At 37.9% G+C, this 17,667-nt stretch overlaps 3 protein-coding genes and 2 long non-coding RNA genes across 11 annotated transcripts in view; 3 read left to right on the forward strand and 2 right to left on the reverse strand.

Moving 5' to 3' along the window:
* khdc4 (KH domain containing 4, pre-mRNA splicing factor) overlaps positions 1-218 on the forward strand; it is a 9,479-nt gene extending 9,261 nt beyond the window's left edge. For all 6 annotated transcript variants that reach the window (XM_051865984.1, XM_051865988.1, XM_051865989.1 and 3 more), the window contains one exon: positions 1-218. This exon is cut by the window's left edge. The gene's annotated coding sequence lies outside the window, so the exon portion shown is untranslated.
* Positions 219-1,921: 1,703 nt separating this feature from the next.
* malsu1 (mitochondrial assembly of ribosomal large subunit 1) lies at positions 1,922-4,607 on the reverse strand. Its single transcript, XM_051866001.1, has 4 exons — positions 4,287-4,607; positions 3,109-3,272; positions 2,353-2,434; positions 1,922-2,276 (listed from the first exon to the last, which is right to left on the reverse strand). The coding sequence occupies exons 1-4, from the start codon at positions 4,483-4,485 to the stop codon at positions 2,125-2,127; spliced, it is 597 nt and encodes a 198-aa protein (XP_051721961.1). The 5' UTR covers positions 4,486-4,607; the 3' UTR covers positions 1,922-2,124.
* A 1,490-nt stretch (positions 4,608-6,097) lies between these two features.
* spag1b (sperm associated antigen 1b) lies at positions 6,098-12,668 on the reverse strand. 2 transcript variants are annotated; one of them, XM_051865983.1, is made up of 16 exons: positions 11,896-12,668; positions 11,524-11,650; positions 11,284-11,443; positions 10,623-10,730; positions 10,468-10,538; positions 10,294-10,394; positions 9,879-9,984; positions 9,664-9,794; positions 8,800-8,906; positions 8,422-8,503; positions 8,103-8,342; positions 7,764-7,917; positions 7,540-7,666; positions 6,950-7,096; positions 6,557-6,874; positions 6,098-6,416 (listed from the first exon to the last, which is right to left on the reverse strand). In XM_051865983.1, the coding sequence occupies exons 2-16, from the start codon at positions 11,643-11,645 to the stop codon at positions 6,288-6,290; spliced, it is 2,103 nt and encodes a 700-aa protein (XP_051721943.1). In that variant the 5' UTR covers positions 11,646-11,650; positions 11,896-12,668; the 3' UTR covers positions 6,098-6,287. The 2 variants fall into 2 exon arrangements, with proteins under 2 accessions (XP_051721943.1, XP_051721942.1); XM_051865982.1 differs by having other exon boundaries at positions 11,524-12,668.
* Positions 6,757-9,201, forward strand: LOC127497511 (uncharacterized). Its single transcript, XR_007925568.1, has 4 exons — positions 6,757-6,905; positions 7,004-7,090; positions 8,408-8,509; positions 8,633-9,201. It is a non-coding gene; the product is annotated as an uncharacterized LOC127497511 (long non-coding RNA).
* A 1,601-nt stretch (positions 12,669-14,269) lies between the features above and the next one.
* Positions 14,270-17,565, forward strand: LOC127497512 (uncharacterized). Its single transcript, XR_007925569.1, has 2 exons — positions 14,270-15,750; positions 15,906-17,565. It is a non-coding gene; the product is annotated as an uncharacterized LOC127497512 (long non-coding RNA).
* Positions 17,566-17,667: the final 102 nt, after the last annotated feature.

Raw genomic sequence — 17,667 nt, forward strand, 5'->3', positions numbered from 1 at the left:
CCTCATCCACTCCTAAAGACTCTCCGTGGGGATTATGGGTCAAATACGGAATGAGGAGCCGCAGAAATCAGCATGTGACTGATGGCAGCTCATGTGACGCTGGAGGATCGCGTGTCGCGCATCACTTTTAAAAGCGGCTGTTTTAGTTTCTCTTCATCACTCTGATTTGTAATGTTACTGTGATTCTCTTGACAAATAAACACATTTATTCACAGACAGTTCGTTTCCTGTTTAATCTTCTATAGCTGTAAAGCTGCAATAATTCTGTTTCTAAGAGAATATCAGAGTTCAGTGATAACGGCACAGAGGAACGATATCACTGTAATCACTTTCAGAACGATTTTTTTCCAGCTGATTAATGCTAAAAACATTAACAGCCAATCAGAATCCATCCTGCTTTAAGAGCTCGAATATTTAAAGCAACAGACGACAAAACTGCAGCGCTTATGATAAACAGAACGATATCAGCCGCTGGTGTGGATGTGAATATATTTATCATTATTGTTCTTGTTATAGTTAATTATAATAACTCTAACAGTAATGATAACAACTACAATATAACGGTTATAGATTGTAGTTATTTTTATAGTTATAGTTAATTATCATTATAATTGTCAGTTATTATCATTATAGTTATAATTTTTATAGTTATTGATATCACTATTGTTAGTTATTGTCATTGTTATCATTACTGTTATTGTAAACAATAGTTATAATTATTGTCATAGTTACTGTTCATTATCATTTTAGTTATTATTATCGTTATTATAGTTATTAGTTGTTATACCTACTGTTATAGTTATTGTTAGTTATTGTTATCGTGTTATTATTATCTGTTAGTTTGTTATTGTTATAATTATCATTAGTTATCATTATACTCGCATTATAGTTCATATTATAGTTCTTACCGTTAAATATATTATAGTTATTATTACTTATCATTATACTCATTGTTATAGTTGTTAGTATCGTTACACTCATCGTTATCATTATTATTGTTATATGCATCATTGTTATTGTTTGTATCGTTATACTTGTTATTGTTATTGTTAGTATCGTTATACTCATCATTGTTATCGTTATTGTTAATATCGTTATACTCTTCGTTATGGTTAGTATCGTTATACGCATCATCGCTATTGCTAGTATCGTTATACTCATCGTTGTTAGTTATCATTATTGTTAGTATCGTTATACTCATCGTTAGTATTGTTATTGTTATTTTTACTATCGTTATACTCATCGTTATTAGTTATCGTTATTAGTATCGTTATACGCATCATCGTTATTGTTAGTTATTGTTATTGTTAGCATCATTATACTCTTCGTTATTGTTAGTATCGTTATACGCATCGTTATTGTTATCGTTATTGTTAGTTATTATTATAGTTATTGTTGTCAGTTTTCGTTATTGTTATAGTTATCGTTAGTATCGTTATACTAATAATTATCGTTATTATTGTTAGTTATCGTTATTGTTAGCATCATTATACACATCATTGTTATCGTTATTTTTAGTATCGTTATACGCATCGTTATTGTTATCGTTATTGTTAGTTATTATTATAGTTATTGTTGTCAGTTTTCGTTATTGTTATAGTTATCGTTAGTATCGTTATACACATCATTATCGTTATAGTTATTGTTGTCAGTTTTCGTTATTGTTATAGTTATTGTTAGTATCATTATACTAATAATTATCGTTATTATTGTTAGTTATCGTTATTGTTAGCATCATTATACACATCATTGTTATCGTTATTTTTAGTATCGTTATACGCATCGTTATTGTTAGTATCGTTATCATTATTGTTATAGTTATCATTGTTAGTTTTCGTTATTAGTTATCGTTGCACTCACCGTTATCATCTTTGATTCATCAAGCAGAAGTTATTAACACATTCATAGTCGACTCATGATATTTGTGAATTAATTCCTTTTATTCAAAATTAGCAGCTCAAAACTGGATATTTCTGATGATTTGTCCTTTTTAATTAAGTCACTGTTCATATTTTTACAGCATTTCCGTTCACAGAAGCTGGTCTCCCACAGAGGTGACGTACGGCACTGACTGAGAATCTCGCTGTGTTTTTGAACAGTTCGTGATTCAGTCGTCCGTGAGCATCATTTGTGCTTCATATCATAAATGAAGTCCGAGGGAAGCGTTTCTCGTGGGATGCGGTTGAGCTGTTCGTCATACGAGCGCAGGGTCCACAGTTTCTCCAGTTCGTACGTCTCTCTGGTGTCCGGCAGCATGAAGTGAAGCACCATGGGTCCTGCGGGACAAAAGCGGCTCCATCAGAACACAGTCAGTCACACGCGTGTCATTCTGAGCTCAAACCCGCTACAAACCGAAGTCGATGCACTTCCAGTCGTCACAGTCTCTCCCCTCCAGCCGAACGTGTCGCTCCTCGTCCTTCCGCAGAAACTTGAACTGCAAATATAAAGAGGGAAATGAGTCTTCAACCGAATCAAACTCTGAGAGATTCAACACTGAACCGAGTCACGAGATTTCATTTGCTTTTTAGTTCTGACCGGGTCTTCTGCCTTGGAATAAAAAAACAAAAAGTAATTGCAATTTCCAAGTTTATTTCTCGCAATGTGGACTTTACTTCTCACAATTCCCAGTTTATAACTTGCAAATTCTGACTTTATTTATCGCAATTCCATGTTTATATAGCAATTCTGACTTTCTCGCAAAATTTCCAGTTTATAACTCGCAAATTCAGGCTTTCTCGCAATTCTAACTTTATTTCCCGCTATTCCGAGTTTATATATTGCAATTTGGACTTTATTTCCCATTATTCAGAGTTTATAACTCTCAATTTCAGAATTTATTTCTCGCAATTCCAAGTTTATCTCGCAAGTCAGACTTCATTTTTTTGCTATTCCAAGTTTATATATCATAATTCTGACTTTATTTTAGTTTAGAACCTGCCATTTTGACTTTATTTCTCAGAATTTTGAGATAAAAATCACAATGACCTTTTTTGTGTTTTATTCTTAGACAGAAACAAGCTTCCACAGACCTTGATTCAATTTACATTTACACTTTTCTTTGGAACAGTCGCTCCTGTGAAGGGCTCTGGTGTGAGTTCGAGTCATTACCGCTTTGAGCACAAACTCTGCCATGGCGTTGAGGTGTCGTGGAGACGATCCGCTCACGATGATCATGTGATCGGTGTATTTGAGCTCTGGCGGGACTCTGATGACGCAGATGTCGGTGGCGTTCTCCTGCCTCAGGAGCGACACCAGCAGAGCCACGTCAAACCCTGAACACAACGACACATCCGGCTCATCACCGCGACATCAGCAGAACAAGACAATAACTCTTACAGTAATAATCCACTGGTTCACTAACATCAATGAATACATAATATTTGTTAACTCATGTTAGTTCAAGTCAGCTCAGGTCTACTAAATAATATTTATAACAGATTTTAATAACAGACCTGATTTTAATAATGTATTCTTAGATGTTGAAATTAACATTAACTAAGATTAATAGATGCTTCAGAAGTATTTTTCATTCTTTGTTCATGTTAACTAATGGAATCTTATTGTGAAGTATTTTTAACCATTCAGATTTTGATAGTTACATATTCATGACAATGAAACACTTGCATTTAAGCACTTTAAATTAAGCACTTTTGCATATCATGAGAATTGTGTAAAATATCACCACAAAAACAGGAAAAAAATACTAAAATTTGCATAAAAATTAAACCTATTTGAAAACATTCAGATTTTGACGTTGTTACATATTCATGACAATTAGGCACTTTTAATGAATCACTTTTTTATTATTGCATTAATGATAATTCTAAGATTAAATGTGCTTAATTGTTATGAAAATAATGTCACTTTATTTGGTGTCCTTTTTTACAGTGTAATTATGTATTTAAGTACTACTGAGTAAGAATAATTAACATGTACTTACTATAGGGTTTGGTTTAGGTTAATTGCATGTAATTATGCATTATGCATATTATTACTACAGTAAATGTAACAAGGACACTGTAAAACAAGTGTTAATAGGCTTCATTTCACCACAAAATTAACAGGAAAAAATAATACAATTTGCATAAAAATTAAACGTATTTTTAAGACTATCCATATTTCAACACCGTGCCATAAGAATGAGATTGTGAGAATTAAGATGAAATGTGCTTAATTGTCATGAAAATGTCTTTAAACAGTCTATGAGATTAATGATGATTCTTTTGATAAATATGACCCAGACACGCCTAATTAATGAGAAGACTGAGTGTTAATGAGAGCCTCACCTTGTGTTGTGCTGGTTTGCGGATGTTCAGCAGGTGTTGTGATGTTTCGAGCTGTTATTGTGAGTGTGTGTGTCTGTGTTGTTCTGTGGTTTAAAGCATGTGTGACCTTCTGCTGTAAAGGCCGATAACAGCGCGAAGCTGCTGCTCTCAACAGCGTCCTGTGAGGCGCTTTAGACACCAGACAGCGCGCTGCGATCATTCTGTGTGATCCAGAGTCGAAGTGTGTGAGATTTATATGGACTTTATGCGAAGAAGCCCATCTGAGGTCCTCGCGATCCGCTGTCCCTCGGTCTCCTTCTGCGGCCGCGCGCGTGTGACGCAGCGGCGCCTCCTGCGGCCTGGATGTGCGTCATGCTTAGTTTAGTCACAACAGAGAAAGTCATCGTTTCGACTTGTCCCTCATAATTTCGAGTTTTAGCTGAGAAATTCGACTTTTTATGTCATAATTTCGACTTTATCTGAAGAGAAATTCGAGTTATGTCATAATTTAAACTTTTTTGTCATAATTTCGACTTTTTATCTGAGGAATTTGACTTTTATGTCATTATTTCGACTTATCTCAGAAATTCTACTTTTTGTCATAATTTCGACCTTTTTATTTCAGAAATTCGACTTTTATGTCATAATTTTGAATTTTAATCTCAGAAATTCGACTTTTGTCATAATTTCTACTTTTTATCTAAATTTGACTTTTTGTTATAATTTTGACTTTTCATCTCAGAAATTCTACTTTTATGTCATAATTTCGAATTTTTATCTCAGAAATTCTACTTTTTGTCATAATTTCGACCTTTTTATTTCAGAAATTCGACTTTTATGTCATAATTTTGACTTTTTATCTCAGAAATTCGACTTTTTATGTCATAATTTCGACTTTTTATTTGAGAAACTCGACTTTTGTCATAATTTCTACTTTTTATCTAAATTTGACTTTTTGTTATAATTTCGACTTTTCATCTCAGAAATTCGACTTTTATGTCATAATTTTGAATTTTAATCTCAGAAATTTGACTTTTTATGTCATAATTTCGACTTTTTATTTGAGAAACTCGACTTTTGTCATAATTTCTACTTTTTATCTAAATTTGACTTTTTGTTATAATTTCGACTTTTCATCTCAGAAATTCTACTTTTATGTCATAATTTCGAATTTTTATCTCAGAAATTCTACTTTTTGTCATAATTTCGACCTTTTTATTTCAGAAATTTTACTTTTTATGTCATAATTTCTACTTTTTATTTGAGAAATTCGACTTTTGTCATAATTTCTACTTTTATCTAAATTTGACTTTTTGTCACAATTTCGACTTTTTATCTCAGAAATTCGACTTTTATGTCATAATTTCGACTTATCTCAGAAATTCTACTTATTGTCATAATTTCGACTTTTTATCTCAGAAATTTGACTTTTTGTCATAATTTTGACTTTTTATTTGAGAAAGTCGACTTTTGTCATAATTTCGACTTTTTATCTGATGAGAAATGTGACTTTTTTTCATAATTTCAACTTTTTTTGTCATAATTTTGACTTTTTATCTCAGAAATTCGACTATTATGTCATTATTTCAACTTTTTATCTCAGAAATTCAACTTTTTGTCATAATTTCGACTTTTTATTTGAGAAAGATGACTTTTGTCATAATTTCGACTTTTTATCTGATGAGAAATTTGACTTTTTGTCATAATTTCAACATTTTTTGTCATAATTTTGACTTTTTTATCTCCGAAATGCGACTTTTTATGTCATTATTTCGACTTTCTGCAGATGGTTGAGAAGCGCTGCTGTAACGCAGCTGTAAAGCAGTTTACACTCCAGCAGAAAACATTCATTTATAAACAGAAATAAAATCATCTCACACTGAACAAAAGTGAATCATACATTCTCTCTGAAACACTGACAGTCTCCAGAAACAGCATAAATCATGCATATATTATTGAGATCAGCCGGAGTGTGGAATCATGGGAAGGATGTGCTGAGGGTGTCCAGCGGTGGGCGGAGCATCACAAGTATTTGTTGGCCAGGTTTGTGATGTCATTTTGTGAGAAGGCTTCAGTCTGCACTGAGCGCAGGTTCTGGAAGAGCTGAGAGAGCTGTGTGCGCTCGTCACGGCCCAACATCATCAACACCATCTACACACACACACACACACACACAGTCATGACTTCAACTTACTGTCATAATTTTGAGTATTTAATGACTTTTTATCTCATAAATGATTTGGTATGTCATCATTATGATTTTTCCCCAGCGGTGGTGATGCAGGCCTCACCGTGAGTCTGTGTGTGTTGTGCAGCTGCTGCAGGTGTCCGTACACCAGCTCAGGGTGTGTGTGCAGCAGGTGTGTGTGCAGCGCTCGTATGATGAAGCTCACGGTTTGTGCGTCCAGCTGCGAGCCGATGAACCGCGGCAGACGGTCTGATGTGACGGAGCGCAGGAGTTCAGCGCAGGTCAGCAGGTCATCCTGAGAGCGAGCCGCGGTCAGAGCCTGACCAAACTCATACGCATTACAGGGCTGAGGGATGATGGACCGCCCGTCTGCTCCGTCTGCACTGCTGACCTGATCTTCATCATCATCATCATCATCCACCTGCACAGAGAGCTGGTCTCAGACCTGTACTGTGAGTGTGTGTGTGTGTGTGTGTGTGTGTGTGCACGTGCTGACCTCAGTGATGTGAACGGTCCTGCGCGCTCCTGACGGATGTCTGTCCTTCATCAGGTGTGTGACCTCCATCAGTAGCTGCTCTGCCTCCGTCACACTCGTGTCCAAACGCAACACCTGCTGCAGGTCTGAACGACACGCCAGGTAATCCTACACACACGAGATGATCGGATTCAAAGTCTGCAGAAAAATTAACTTGCGTTCGTCTTTTCTTCTCTACTGTGCTGTATTGATATACACTTCGCAAACAAGAACAAATGTAGGGCGGGGCTTGATTTTGTCTGTGGGGAATTGATTGGATGGTTGTGGTTTGCTATTGGAGGATCTCATGTGAGTGACAGGTTGCCCCGCCCTCATCATCAGAGAAGAGATGGAGAAGTTATTCTGATTCATGATTACCAGGAACATGAATTTAACACAATGATGTGCACCGATAAATCATTTATAATAACACATTTGTTCTTGTTCCAGAAGTCGTTTCACTCTGATATCCGTCACGAGCGATAGGGAAGAAATGCCGACTTTAAAACAATCCCAATATTCACGTTGCTGCTTGAATTAAGATGATTGGGTGATCACAGCGACACACTGACCTTCAGGCCCTTATTGGCCAGTGCACGTCTGTAGAAAGCTTTCTTATTGGTGGGTTGGAGCTGAAGGGCGGAGTCACAGTCCTGCCGGGCTTCATTGAAGCGCTGGAGTTTGATATAGCAGAGCGCTCTGAAACACACACACACACACACACACACACACACGTGTCACCTGTCTGCATGTCGTTCAGCCACACACACACACACACGCCCACAGTCAGTCGTACCTGTTGGTGTAAACGGCACATTCGTGTGGTTTCAGCTGAAGACATTCCGTGTATCTGTCCGCTGCCTCCTGATAGCAGCCGCTCCGGAACAACCCGCTGCCCTCGTCCTTCAGCCGCTCAAACTCTGGAACAACCAGCCGTTCTTCTACAGCTTCTGTTCGTGTTCAGTTCAGAAATATATGTTCATATTAATCAATGTGATCTGACCAACAAAAATGAACAATTGTATTTATTAAAGACGCCATCTTATTGTGAATGGTTCATCTGCATGTTTCATTTTTCATTTTTTTGACCTCATAATGAGTGTGCATGAGTGTGTGTGTGTGTGTGTGTGTGTACCTGCTGCAGCCTGTATGTGTTTCTCGTCTCTGTTCTCAAGGAGAGTGATTTCATCGTTCTTCATGTGGGCGTGTCCAGGGGGCGGAGCTCCAGCTGAAGCGTCATCGCTGCTGATGTCTGTCAGTCTGTTGGGCCCGTCTGTCTGCATGTTGGTGCAGCTGGCCATCTTGTGTGTATTTCCCATGATTCCACTCTCCGCCTCACTAACGTCCCGCTTCTGTCTGCCTTCATCCTGAGCATCTGAACGAAACACAGCAGCTCTCTGATATCCCACAATTCATCGCAGTTTCTCTCTCTTTCCACAGACACTCATCCTCACCGTCATCCACTTCCTGAATGAGGATCTTCCTGCCTGTGCTGCGTCTCTCCTGACACTGCTCCGTCTCGTCCGTCAGGAGCTTCTGAAGGTCAGAGGTCACGTTATGTTTATAGGGATAAAAATTATCATTCTGTCATCATTTACTCTCCATCATGTGACTCAAACCTGTATGACTTCCTTCTGTGAATCACAAAAGATGTTTTTTGTCCAGATAATGGAGGTGGATGCGGTCCAGCGTTCTTCATAACATCAGAAGACAGAAGGTCATACAGGTCTGAACCACATGAGGGCGAGTAAATGATGATGTTTCTTCATGTACAGTATGTGTCTTGTGTAAAAGCGCCATCATGTGGTCAGTGTGAGGCGTGGCGTCTGTACCAGTGCTGTGCTGTTGTGCGGCTCCATCAGAAGAACGGCTCTCAGGTCATCATGTGATTCCTGCAGGTGACCCAGATGTTTGTGCACAGTGGCACGACGCAGTAGAGCTACACACACACACACACACACACACACGTTATTAAAGCATACAGTAGTTACAGTCGGTATGAAATATTAAGTCAACCTGTTTATTTTCTAAATGCATGTTATTGATCTTCTTGTGAACAATTCATTGGTGCATATTTTTAAAATTCATGTTTATTCTAAAGAAATTTTGACCTCATAATGTTCAGTGTGTTTCACTCAGATGTATACGGAAGTCCATTTCAGCCAAAATCATGCTTTAGTAAATTATAATTATGACATAAAAGATTAAAAAGTTGATATAAAATGTCTAAATGACGTCTTTCTTTGTAATTTTGACTTTTTTTGTCATAAATGTGATTTTTTTAAAGTCAGAATTTTAATGTACAGTCAGTGTACACACACACACACACACACACACACACACACACACTCACACACACTCACACTCACTCTCACACACTCACACACACACACACACACTCACACTTACTCTCACACACTCACTCTGACACACACACACACACAGACACACACACTCACACACACTCACACTCACTCTCACACACTCACACACACACACACACACACACACACTCACACTTACTCTCACACACTCACACACACACACTCACACTCACACACACTCTCACACACTCACTCACACTCACTCTCACACACTCACACACACACACACACACACACACACACACACTCACACACACACACACACACTCACACACACACACACACTCTCAGGATCAGTGGTGTTTTCCTCACCCTTGATGTTTTCTGGCTCCAGCTGTAACACCGTCTCACAGTCGCTCAGGGCTGCGCTCCAGCGCTGTAGTTTGATGTGAGCCTGCGCGCGGTTATTGAATGCAGCGGCTGAAGACGCGAGAGACACACTCCTGTAGAAACACACACACACACACACATGCATCACAGCGGCTCAGCAGCGACGCTCGCTCACTCTCACAGGCTCCTCTGCTCACCTGCTGTAATACGCCACGGCCTCCTCGTAATCTCCACTTCTGAAAGCTTCGTTGCCTTTGTCTTTCTCCCGGCGGGCGAGAACGTCTTTCTCCTGCGCTGTCAGAGCTGAAGAGAGCAGGACACACACTCACCGTTACTGCTGCTGTTCAGCTCAGATTTATGCTTTATTAGTTTCTGTTACTGATATCCAGATAAACAAACTGAAAGTTTATGAATAAAGAATCATTTTAATTTTTAAAACAATCAAGACACTTTCTTAATCTTAAATGAATAATAAAAATGTCTAATAATTTTACAAATAAAACAAAAGTTCAGTTTTGCTGCAGACCGTCTGCCTCTCTGTCATGACACGCGGGCGAGTGTTTGAGTGTCACGACTGAAGCAGAAGTGACGCAGCAGCTGATGAGGACTGACCTGAGCTGCTGCTGACCGTCTGCTGGACTGAAGGCAGATCTGGACGGAGGGTGTTTGTGTGGCTCTCGTCGATCTTACTGACCTCTGCCTCCACATCAAACCTGCAGCCAGAACACACACACAGTTACACACACACAGATACACACATTGTTACACACACACACACACACTCACCTGTCCCAGTCTCTGTAGGAGCGCGGGCCGCAGGACTCTCTCACAGTCTTCACTGTAGCGCTGCTGCTTCTCTACAGGAATGTTTGAGCGGATAAGAAGCGTTTCATGATGGAGTCTGAGAGCGTCAGATCTGCTCCAGCGTAAAAAAAAATTACCTGAACGAGGCCGTTTGAGGAACGAACAGGCGGCACGTTTTCAACATCACTGAATATGGCGCTTCGCTTCATCTCCGCTTCATCTGCTCTGATGTTTCTCTCCCACATCTGTGAAACACACAAAACTGATCCGAGTGAGAATACACTGACTGTTAAAAATCATAATTATATGTTAGCATATTATCTTGGCATTCTTAAAATGAAAAGCAAAATTTTGCATAATTTTAGAACTTGTTTTCAGAGAATATATCTCAAATACAAATTTATATTTTCGATTGTTTTAAACATAAACCTCGTTAAATTTAGTTTCAAACGAATGAAATGCACCTTGTTTAAAGGATGTTGTGATAGTTTCTGAAAACAATCTTAATTATTTGATCAGATTTTCCTGTAAATGTTCTTGTAAGATGAAGATGTTCTGCAGCGTGTGCTGAAGCGTCAGATTCACTGAATGAAATGAGTTCATTACAATCAAATACGGTTAACAGATAAATTATATGAATTTCAATAACTGATTACAGCAGATTTCTAGTTCCCAGCATGCTTTGAGAAAATGAAAAGTTATCCAGTGTATTTTTGAACTAAATGAATATAGGGTTGATCTGTGAGGGGTTAATGTTCTGTTCGAGGGTTTAACGCTTTATCTCTGTGTCTCCAGCACCTGCAGGTCTTCAGAGATGTTCCTCCATTCCTCCGTGGAGAAACAGGCAGCGGTTGCGGCGCGATTCTCCTTCCTGAGGACTCGAGACTTTGGGTCCAGTTTCTCTATGTGTCTCTCACAGAACTCAATCAGATGAGGGTAAAAACCCTCCTGACCGGACCTGAGAAACACCGGCAGAACATGTGAGTGGAGACACGGACACAGACAGACAGAAATCAGACACAGACCGACGGGTCTCACCGCAGAACTCTCAGGATCTGCTCCAGATGTTTGAGGTCTGAGCAGCTCTGGATGAAGCTGTAGTCCAGATGCTCCACAGGAACCGACCTGCAGCTGGAGTCTGGAGCAGCTTCAGCACTCATGACACCTGCGACACACACACACACACTTTACCTGTCGAAATGAGGCAACATCTCAACTGCTAGCGCTAATAAATTATATTTTCTAATATAATGACTGTATTGAAACACAAAGTTAAAACATGATGTACTTCATGACTCTTTAGACGAGCCGCTACAAGGAGTTTTGTCACATTTACCTCACATTAACTATAGACACACACAGATAATATCTCTGATAATGACAGACTGATTTTGAGACTCTTGAACTCACCACAGAAGAGTTCTCCTGCTGTTTCTTCTGTTAGATTACAGCACGAGCTCGAGGAGCCACGCGTCAGGTTCCCATGGCAACACAAACACAGAGAGGGCGTGGCTTAGCGGCCATAAATAGACTGCTGCAGGGGGCGTGACGTCACCACAGGCCGCTTCACACCAGGGTCAGTTTTCTGAACTCTTCACACACTCTGTGGGATAAACTGAGGATCATTCATCATTACTTTGGCACAAAATACATTCAATGCCGACATCTTTCAATTTACATGAATTAATTTTCTCACTCGAACACAAACATCAGCGAAACTCCGTAAACATTAAAGAACAATAAGCACGTTTACATCTAAAACTGTTCAACTTCAGTTCAAAACTGAACGGACCGTGATGACGCGTTTTAACGGTCATCAGCGTCTTAAATCTTGCAAAGTTTTTTATATTTTAATTTTTTTTTATAAATATATATGCACATTTATAATACTATACTTAGTACTGTATTACCTTATACCTCAAATTACAAAAAAAAAAAAAAAAAAAAAAAAATAGTTAACGCTGCTGTTTCCGTTATCAGTCTCTCTCTGTTTTTTCCCTCTTTTTGAAAGTTGTGAAAACACTGTTGTTGAGTTTTTCTTTTGCTATCTGAGAAAATGGGAACACAACAAATATATTTAATGTATTTTCTCATTCACCGCCATAGAATTTTACCCAGACGACCTCCGCTTCTGAAAAACCCGCGAATATTGTGAACATCATGTAACAAATACTGAAGTGAATAAGCAGTAGATCTTACAGAATCAAACATATATATATATATATTTGTGTTTTTTAAGTTTTGTGTTTTAAAACTTTTATGAATAATAAAGTGTGTTTGTTGGGAAACCTTTGTGGTGTTTTGGAAGAATGAGTTGATTTGAGACAAATTAAGTGTTTTGTAGTTTTAGTGCATTTTTTATGTGAAATTAACAGCTGTGAAGCTGAAAGTTAAAGAGAACTGTGTGAAGAGATCGGAAAAAAATGACCAAAGTATTGAGAAATTTGTCCTGTGCTAAAGATTGTTAAATAAAAAAACAAAACAAAAACAAAAAAACGGTAAATTCCCGCGCTCTTTAAAGCAGGATGGAATCGTTCTGAAAGTGAGGGAACACTTCAGTATAGGGAACACATATTCACTATTAACTATGACTTTTCCCTCAATAAACTCCTAATTTACTGCTTTTTAATAATTAGTAAGTTTGTTGTTAAGTGTAGGTATTGGGTTGGATAAAGAATGTAGAATAAGGCATTAATATGTGCTTAATAAGTATTAATAAACAGCCAATATTCTAATAATATGCATGCTAATAAGCAACTAGTTAAAAGAGCCTAAAATAAAGTGTTACCGAAAGTGATTCGTGTTGTTGTTCCTCTGAGTCGTTATAGTTGTGTTGTGGACTTTGATATTCTTTTATATTTAGAACGATATTTATAATGTTATCGTTATCGTCATTGGTGTGAACAGGCCTTAATTCGCCGCTGCTTCCCTCGATATTTTTCTATGGGTTTTTATATTTCATTTTATGTGTAAAATAAGGAGTGTGGTAAACATAACTTGACGATACTTGGACGCTCTACAACGTAAACTGCGCATTTACTTAAAACCTTCAGGTATTTCTGTCAGGAATTTAATCTGATTTGTGGCAGAGAAACAACAACTGCAGTTTGCTTCACATTTATTGAGTTCTACTTGCACATTACATGTAAAGAAATGTAAGTATAGCCTGATCAAGTCAGAAGTCAGAGTGAAGAATAAGTAAGTAATTGTAAGAGAATAACAGATTGAAAATTTAAAAAATAAAGAAATTGATCAAAAAATTCTTTGCAGTGTGTGTAAATCTTTTAAAATCTTTATTTTTCTTTGTGTCTTTTTTCAGTGGGCGGTCTCTATCCGCCAGGATGAAAGGCCTTTTTCTATTGGTCACTCTGGATTGAAGTGACAGGTTGACCACGCCCATTACGTTTTCCCGCCACTGCCGCCGCCAGTCTGACAGAAGAACGAGCAACAGGTCGTTTGCTGGGTAAGATAACTGATTTAACATCTTTTAACAGTATAATTTAACAGCAGTTTGATAGATTATAGATTACAGCTCCAGTGAAGTCAGGTTTAGGTAATCAGATGTCGATTGCTGCGTCTCGTTTCGAAGGCCACGTCCTCCGGAGGTCCCATTTGTTGGCTGCATACGTCATCGAGGCGGACATTCATTTAAGAAAAGTACGTTAACCTGTAAGAGTGCAAAGTAAAAAAGAAATTACAGTATTTTTCACATCACGATGAATTATTACGATTACTTTTCTTAAATAAGACATCCTCGATGATGTATGCGGCCTACAAGTGCGACATCGGGAGGACGCAGCCTTCGAAATCTAAAATATTAATAAAAGTACCAAGTTATATCATTTGAAAGTTCTAAAGGTTTACTGTCAATTTACAGTGTCTTTTTTACGAATTTAGATGCTCCAACACCAGTAATTAATTTGTGTCAGGTGTGCAAATGACAACACGCCAAATCAGACGGGACTTCATACCTTTATAATGAAATCGTGATCCCGAGATCAATCCAATCTGTCGCACTTGGGTAAAATGTCCATGAGTGTCCATTGCAAAACAAAAAACAGTACTTTTTGTCCACAAAAGCATTAAATCCATGAAATATTGATATATTGTCCATTGTTTGCATCACATTTCTTCTGAACGATCTGCTCTCCATCATCGTTCTTCAAGAAATTATGCAACCTGAGCAGCGTTTATGTTGTAAAACTGTAAATGATCGTATTTATCTCACAAACATGAGCCCGCGTCCAAAGTATAATTTTTCAAAATGCAGCAGTTTTATTTATAATATCCAAGCAGTGCTGTCAGAGTTTAATATCCTCCTGCTACTGTCATTGTAGTAAATCTCAGGAACAAAACTTTTAGCCAATGCCACGATCCAACAGCGTGTTCTGTTTATCTGTCTCGACCTTTAACGCAGCAAGCCATATCATTTTATAATTGTATATATTATTATTTTATAATTGTATAAAATAATCCTGAAAAAAAAACACAAACACGGCAGAGATGCCAAATTCAGCGGCTGGAATTAGCTGAGGTAAAGTGATGGCTCACTGACAGCAGCGGCAAACCTGTCACTCAAGTGACCACGCCCTTAATTATGCAGAACTTTAGGGCTTAATATAATTTAAACAGACGAGAAAATTCACCCTCCTCAGAGTTGTCATGAAGGGCAAAATTAGCTGTATAGACCAAAACCACAATTTGATCCAGGCTGTAAACATGTTTTTTTCTGCTGTAAAGTTGGCCATTTTAACATGGGACTCAGCGTCCCTAGCGGCCAGTCGATGAATTGCAGTTTAAGTCACTTCCTTATTGGCTTCACGAGAAACTGGGGGAGGTTGCCGCTTGATGACGCACTGGAGCATGGCCCCGCCCCTAACACAATCGCGAGTTACTGTCATTACCGTTAGTTTCTACAGCCTACATTTTGCTAGGTAGCTATGCCTTCGTCACGCAAATGCATATTTCCTGGTTGTGATAATATACACAACAGCTCGGTCTCATTATTTAAATTTCCTAAAAACGATAATTATGTAGAAGAGGTAGATTAATTTTGTGAAGAGCCACCAACACCCGCCTCTGCAGTGATCATTTTACACCGGATAGTTTTACAAACTTTCATCAGAGACAACTGGGATTCACTGATAATCCGCTGTGATTGGTGAATGGGGCTGAATCGACTATCTCCCTCCTCGGCCTTCATCCTCCTGTCTCGCGGCGCTGACATCTGGTGCCACAGTCGGCAGTTCCTTCCCACCAATGAGTGTAAGTTAGATAGAATTATAGAATTCATATGTGAATCGATTTCCCCCCCACCCTTAATAACTGTTATCATGTTATAAAGCCACTGACAGATGTCAGCACTGTCAGCAGTGAACCATGCTTGTTAATATTTATTAAAGATAAAATTTTACTTGTAGATTGAAGATGCACCTGACCTGTCCAGCTGCACAAAAGAAATCCTGGACTGTGGCTACACTGGACCAATCAACATTGACCACAAGGAAAGCATATTAAGATAAGTCACCACTGAGAAAAAATTGTTAGTTGTTATTGTTCATTTACATAAGTATCAACTCTTGACATCAGTACAGTGTACATGATGTGTGGTATTATGGTACATTTGAAGCAGATGAAATTGAGCAATAGCACTCTTGGAAGTCTTTTTATATATACAGACTTATACATAATAGTAGTTATTTAAACAAGGAATTAATTTCAATTATACGAAAAACTGAATTTTGAATGCCCTGCTTTTAAATATGAAGCTTTTTATTTATTTTTTGTCTTTATTTTTGTTTTTCCAGAGCTCTTGCTTTACATATTCAACAAAACGCATCCCAATTCTGCAACAGCTGTGCGAGGGCCTTGAGATACGATCTTATCAAAGTCACGCAGAGAAAACCACAGGAGTGTCACAATCTCTTCGTCAGAGGATATGATGACAATGTAGAAATACTGTTTTGAGCATTTATTTATTTTGTAGTTATTTTTTGTTTTTAGTATGGCACAAATTACAAATATTAAAATCCATTTTTATGCTTTTCTTTTTGGTGTTTAGGTTGACTCACATTACATTTATCCCACCTGGCCCCAGAGATGAGCCCAAAGGGTTCGATTAAACAAGTGAAAGAGTCAAAATCAAGATTTCATACTTGAGCTTGAAGGTATTGAGTAAAAAATACTATAATCTGTTATTTGATATCCAGGTGTAAATATGCTACTGCAGTTCCCATTTTAAAAGGGTATAAATAAACTAAAACAATCATTCTGACCCTAACCCCACCAGTGTGATTATAACGTTCAGTGCGTCACGTGATCAGCTGCTAAATTCAAGTGTGCTTTCGATTCGTCTGGAGCACTGAGCCAGAGACGGACGAGCTCAGCGCTTGACATATGACAGCTATTTTTCAACCACATAAGGTTTATTTTAGGACATTTAAATGCACATAAGTACTAGCAAAACAATACATTTATAGTTTGTAAAATACACACTTATGTCTATGGAAACGGCAATAGCAATCCATTCAAATATAAACTGACAAGGTGTTTTATTCATATCAGATACACAGTGTAAATAACTATAAAGTTTACTCTATTCTTCCACTTTACCGGCCACTTACTTTCATGTATTTCGGGAGAAGTGGATAAATGGACGTGTTGTAAATCCCACAGATGTGACTCTCTGAACTGTGGCGTAAACTAACATGGCGACGCCCGTCACGCATTATAGATCATTATAAAGTTGTTTCAACAACAAACACATTCACTTACATGTATTTGAGAATGGGAATATCAGATAGTTGATGACACAGCCAACAAGTTTGTGAATATTTTGAATAAAAAAGGAAAAACAGTAAAAGCGGTACATCTGTCATATAGCGCTATTGTGGCTGTGGTGTGTCACGTGACAAGCATGACGCGTCGCCATGGAAATAATACTTTTAATAAAATAATATCACCCATGGCAATAATACTTTTGTTATATATGTTATATATGATAATATTTTAGTAATGTTTTCTTTTAAATGTATGCTTGTTGGAAACAATTTTCAGATTAAAATATTTTCCAAACATCAAGTTTTAGTCACTGTCAATCTTTACATCAATGCAAAACCAGCGTATACAAATTAAGAGAACATGAAAGGTCATTATGATTAATAACATTAAGTGTAAGTTGGT

This window comes from Ctenopharyngodon idella, chromosome 16 (genome assembly GCF_019924925.1).
Source record: "Ctenopharyngodon idella isolate HZGC_01 chromosome 16, HZGC01, whole genome shotgun sequence".
NCBI lineage: Eukaryota > Metazoa > Chordata > Actinopteri > Cypriniformes > Xenocyprididae > Ctenopharyngodon > Ctenopharyngodon idella.

Coding starts and splice junctions, on each gene's coding strand:
- malsu1 (XM_051866001.1), bottom strand. CDS start 4,485: ATGATCGCAGCGCGCTGTCTGGTGTCTAAAGCGCCTCACAGGACGCTG. Junction 3,273..4,286: donor GCAAACCAGCACAACACAAG/GTGAGGCTCTCA, acceptor CGTTGTGTTCAG/GGTTTGACGTGGCTCTGCTG. Junction 2,435..3,108: donor CAGAGTTTGTGCTCAAAGCG/GTAATGACTCGA, acceptor TTATATTTGCAG/TTCAAGTTTCTGCGGAAGGA.
- spag1b (XM_051865983.1), bottom strand. CDS start 11,645: ATGAGTGCTGAAGCTGCTCCAGACTCCAGCTGCAGGTCGGTTCCTGTG. Junction 10,395..10,467: donor TCCTACAGAGACTGGGACAG/GTGAGTGTGTGT, acceptor TTCTGGCTGCAG/GTTTGATGTGGAGGCAGAGG. Junction 7,918..8,102: donor ACACATACAGGCTGCAGCAG/GTACACACACAC, acceptor GAACACGAACAG/AAGCTGTAGAAGAACGGCTG.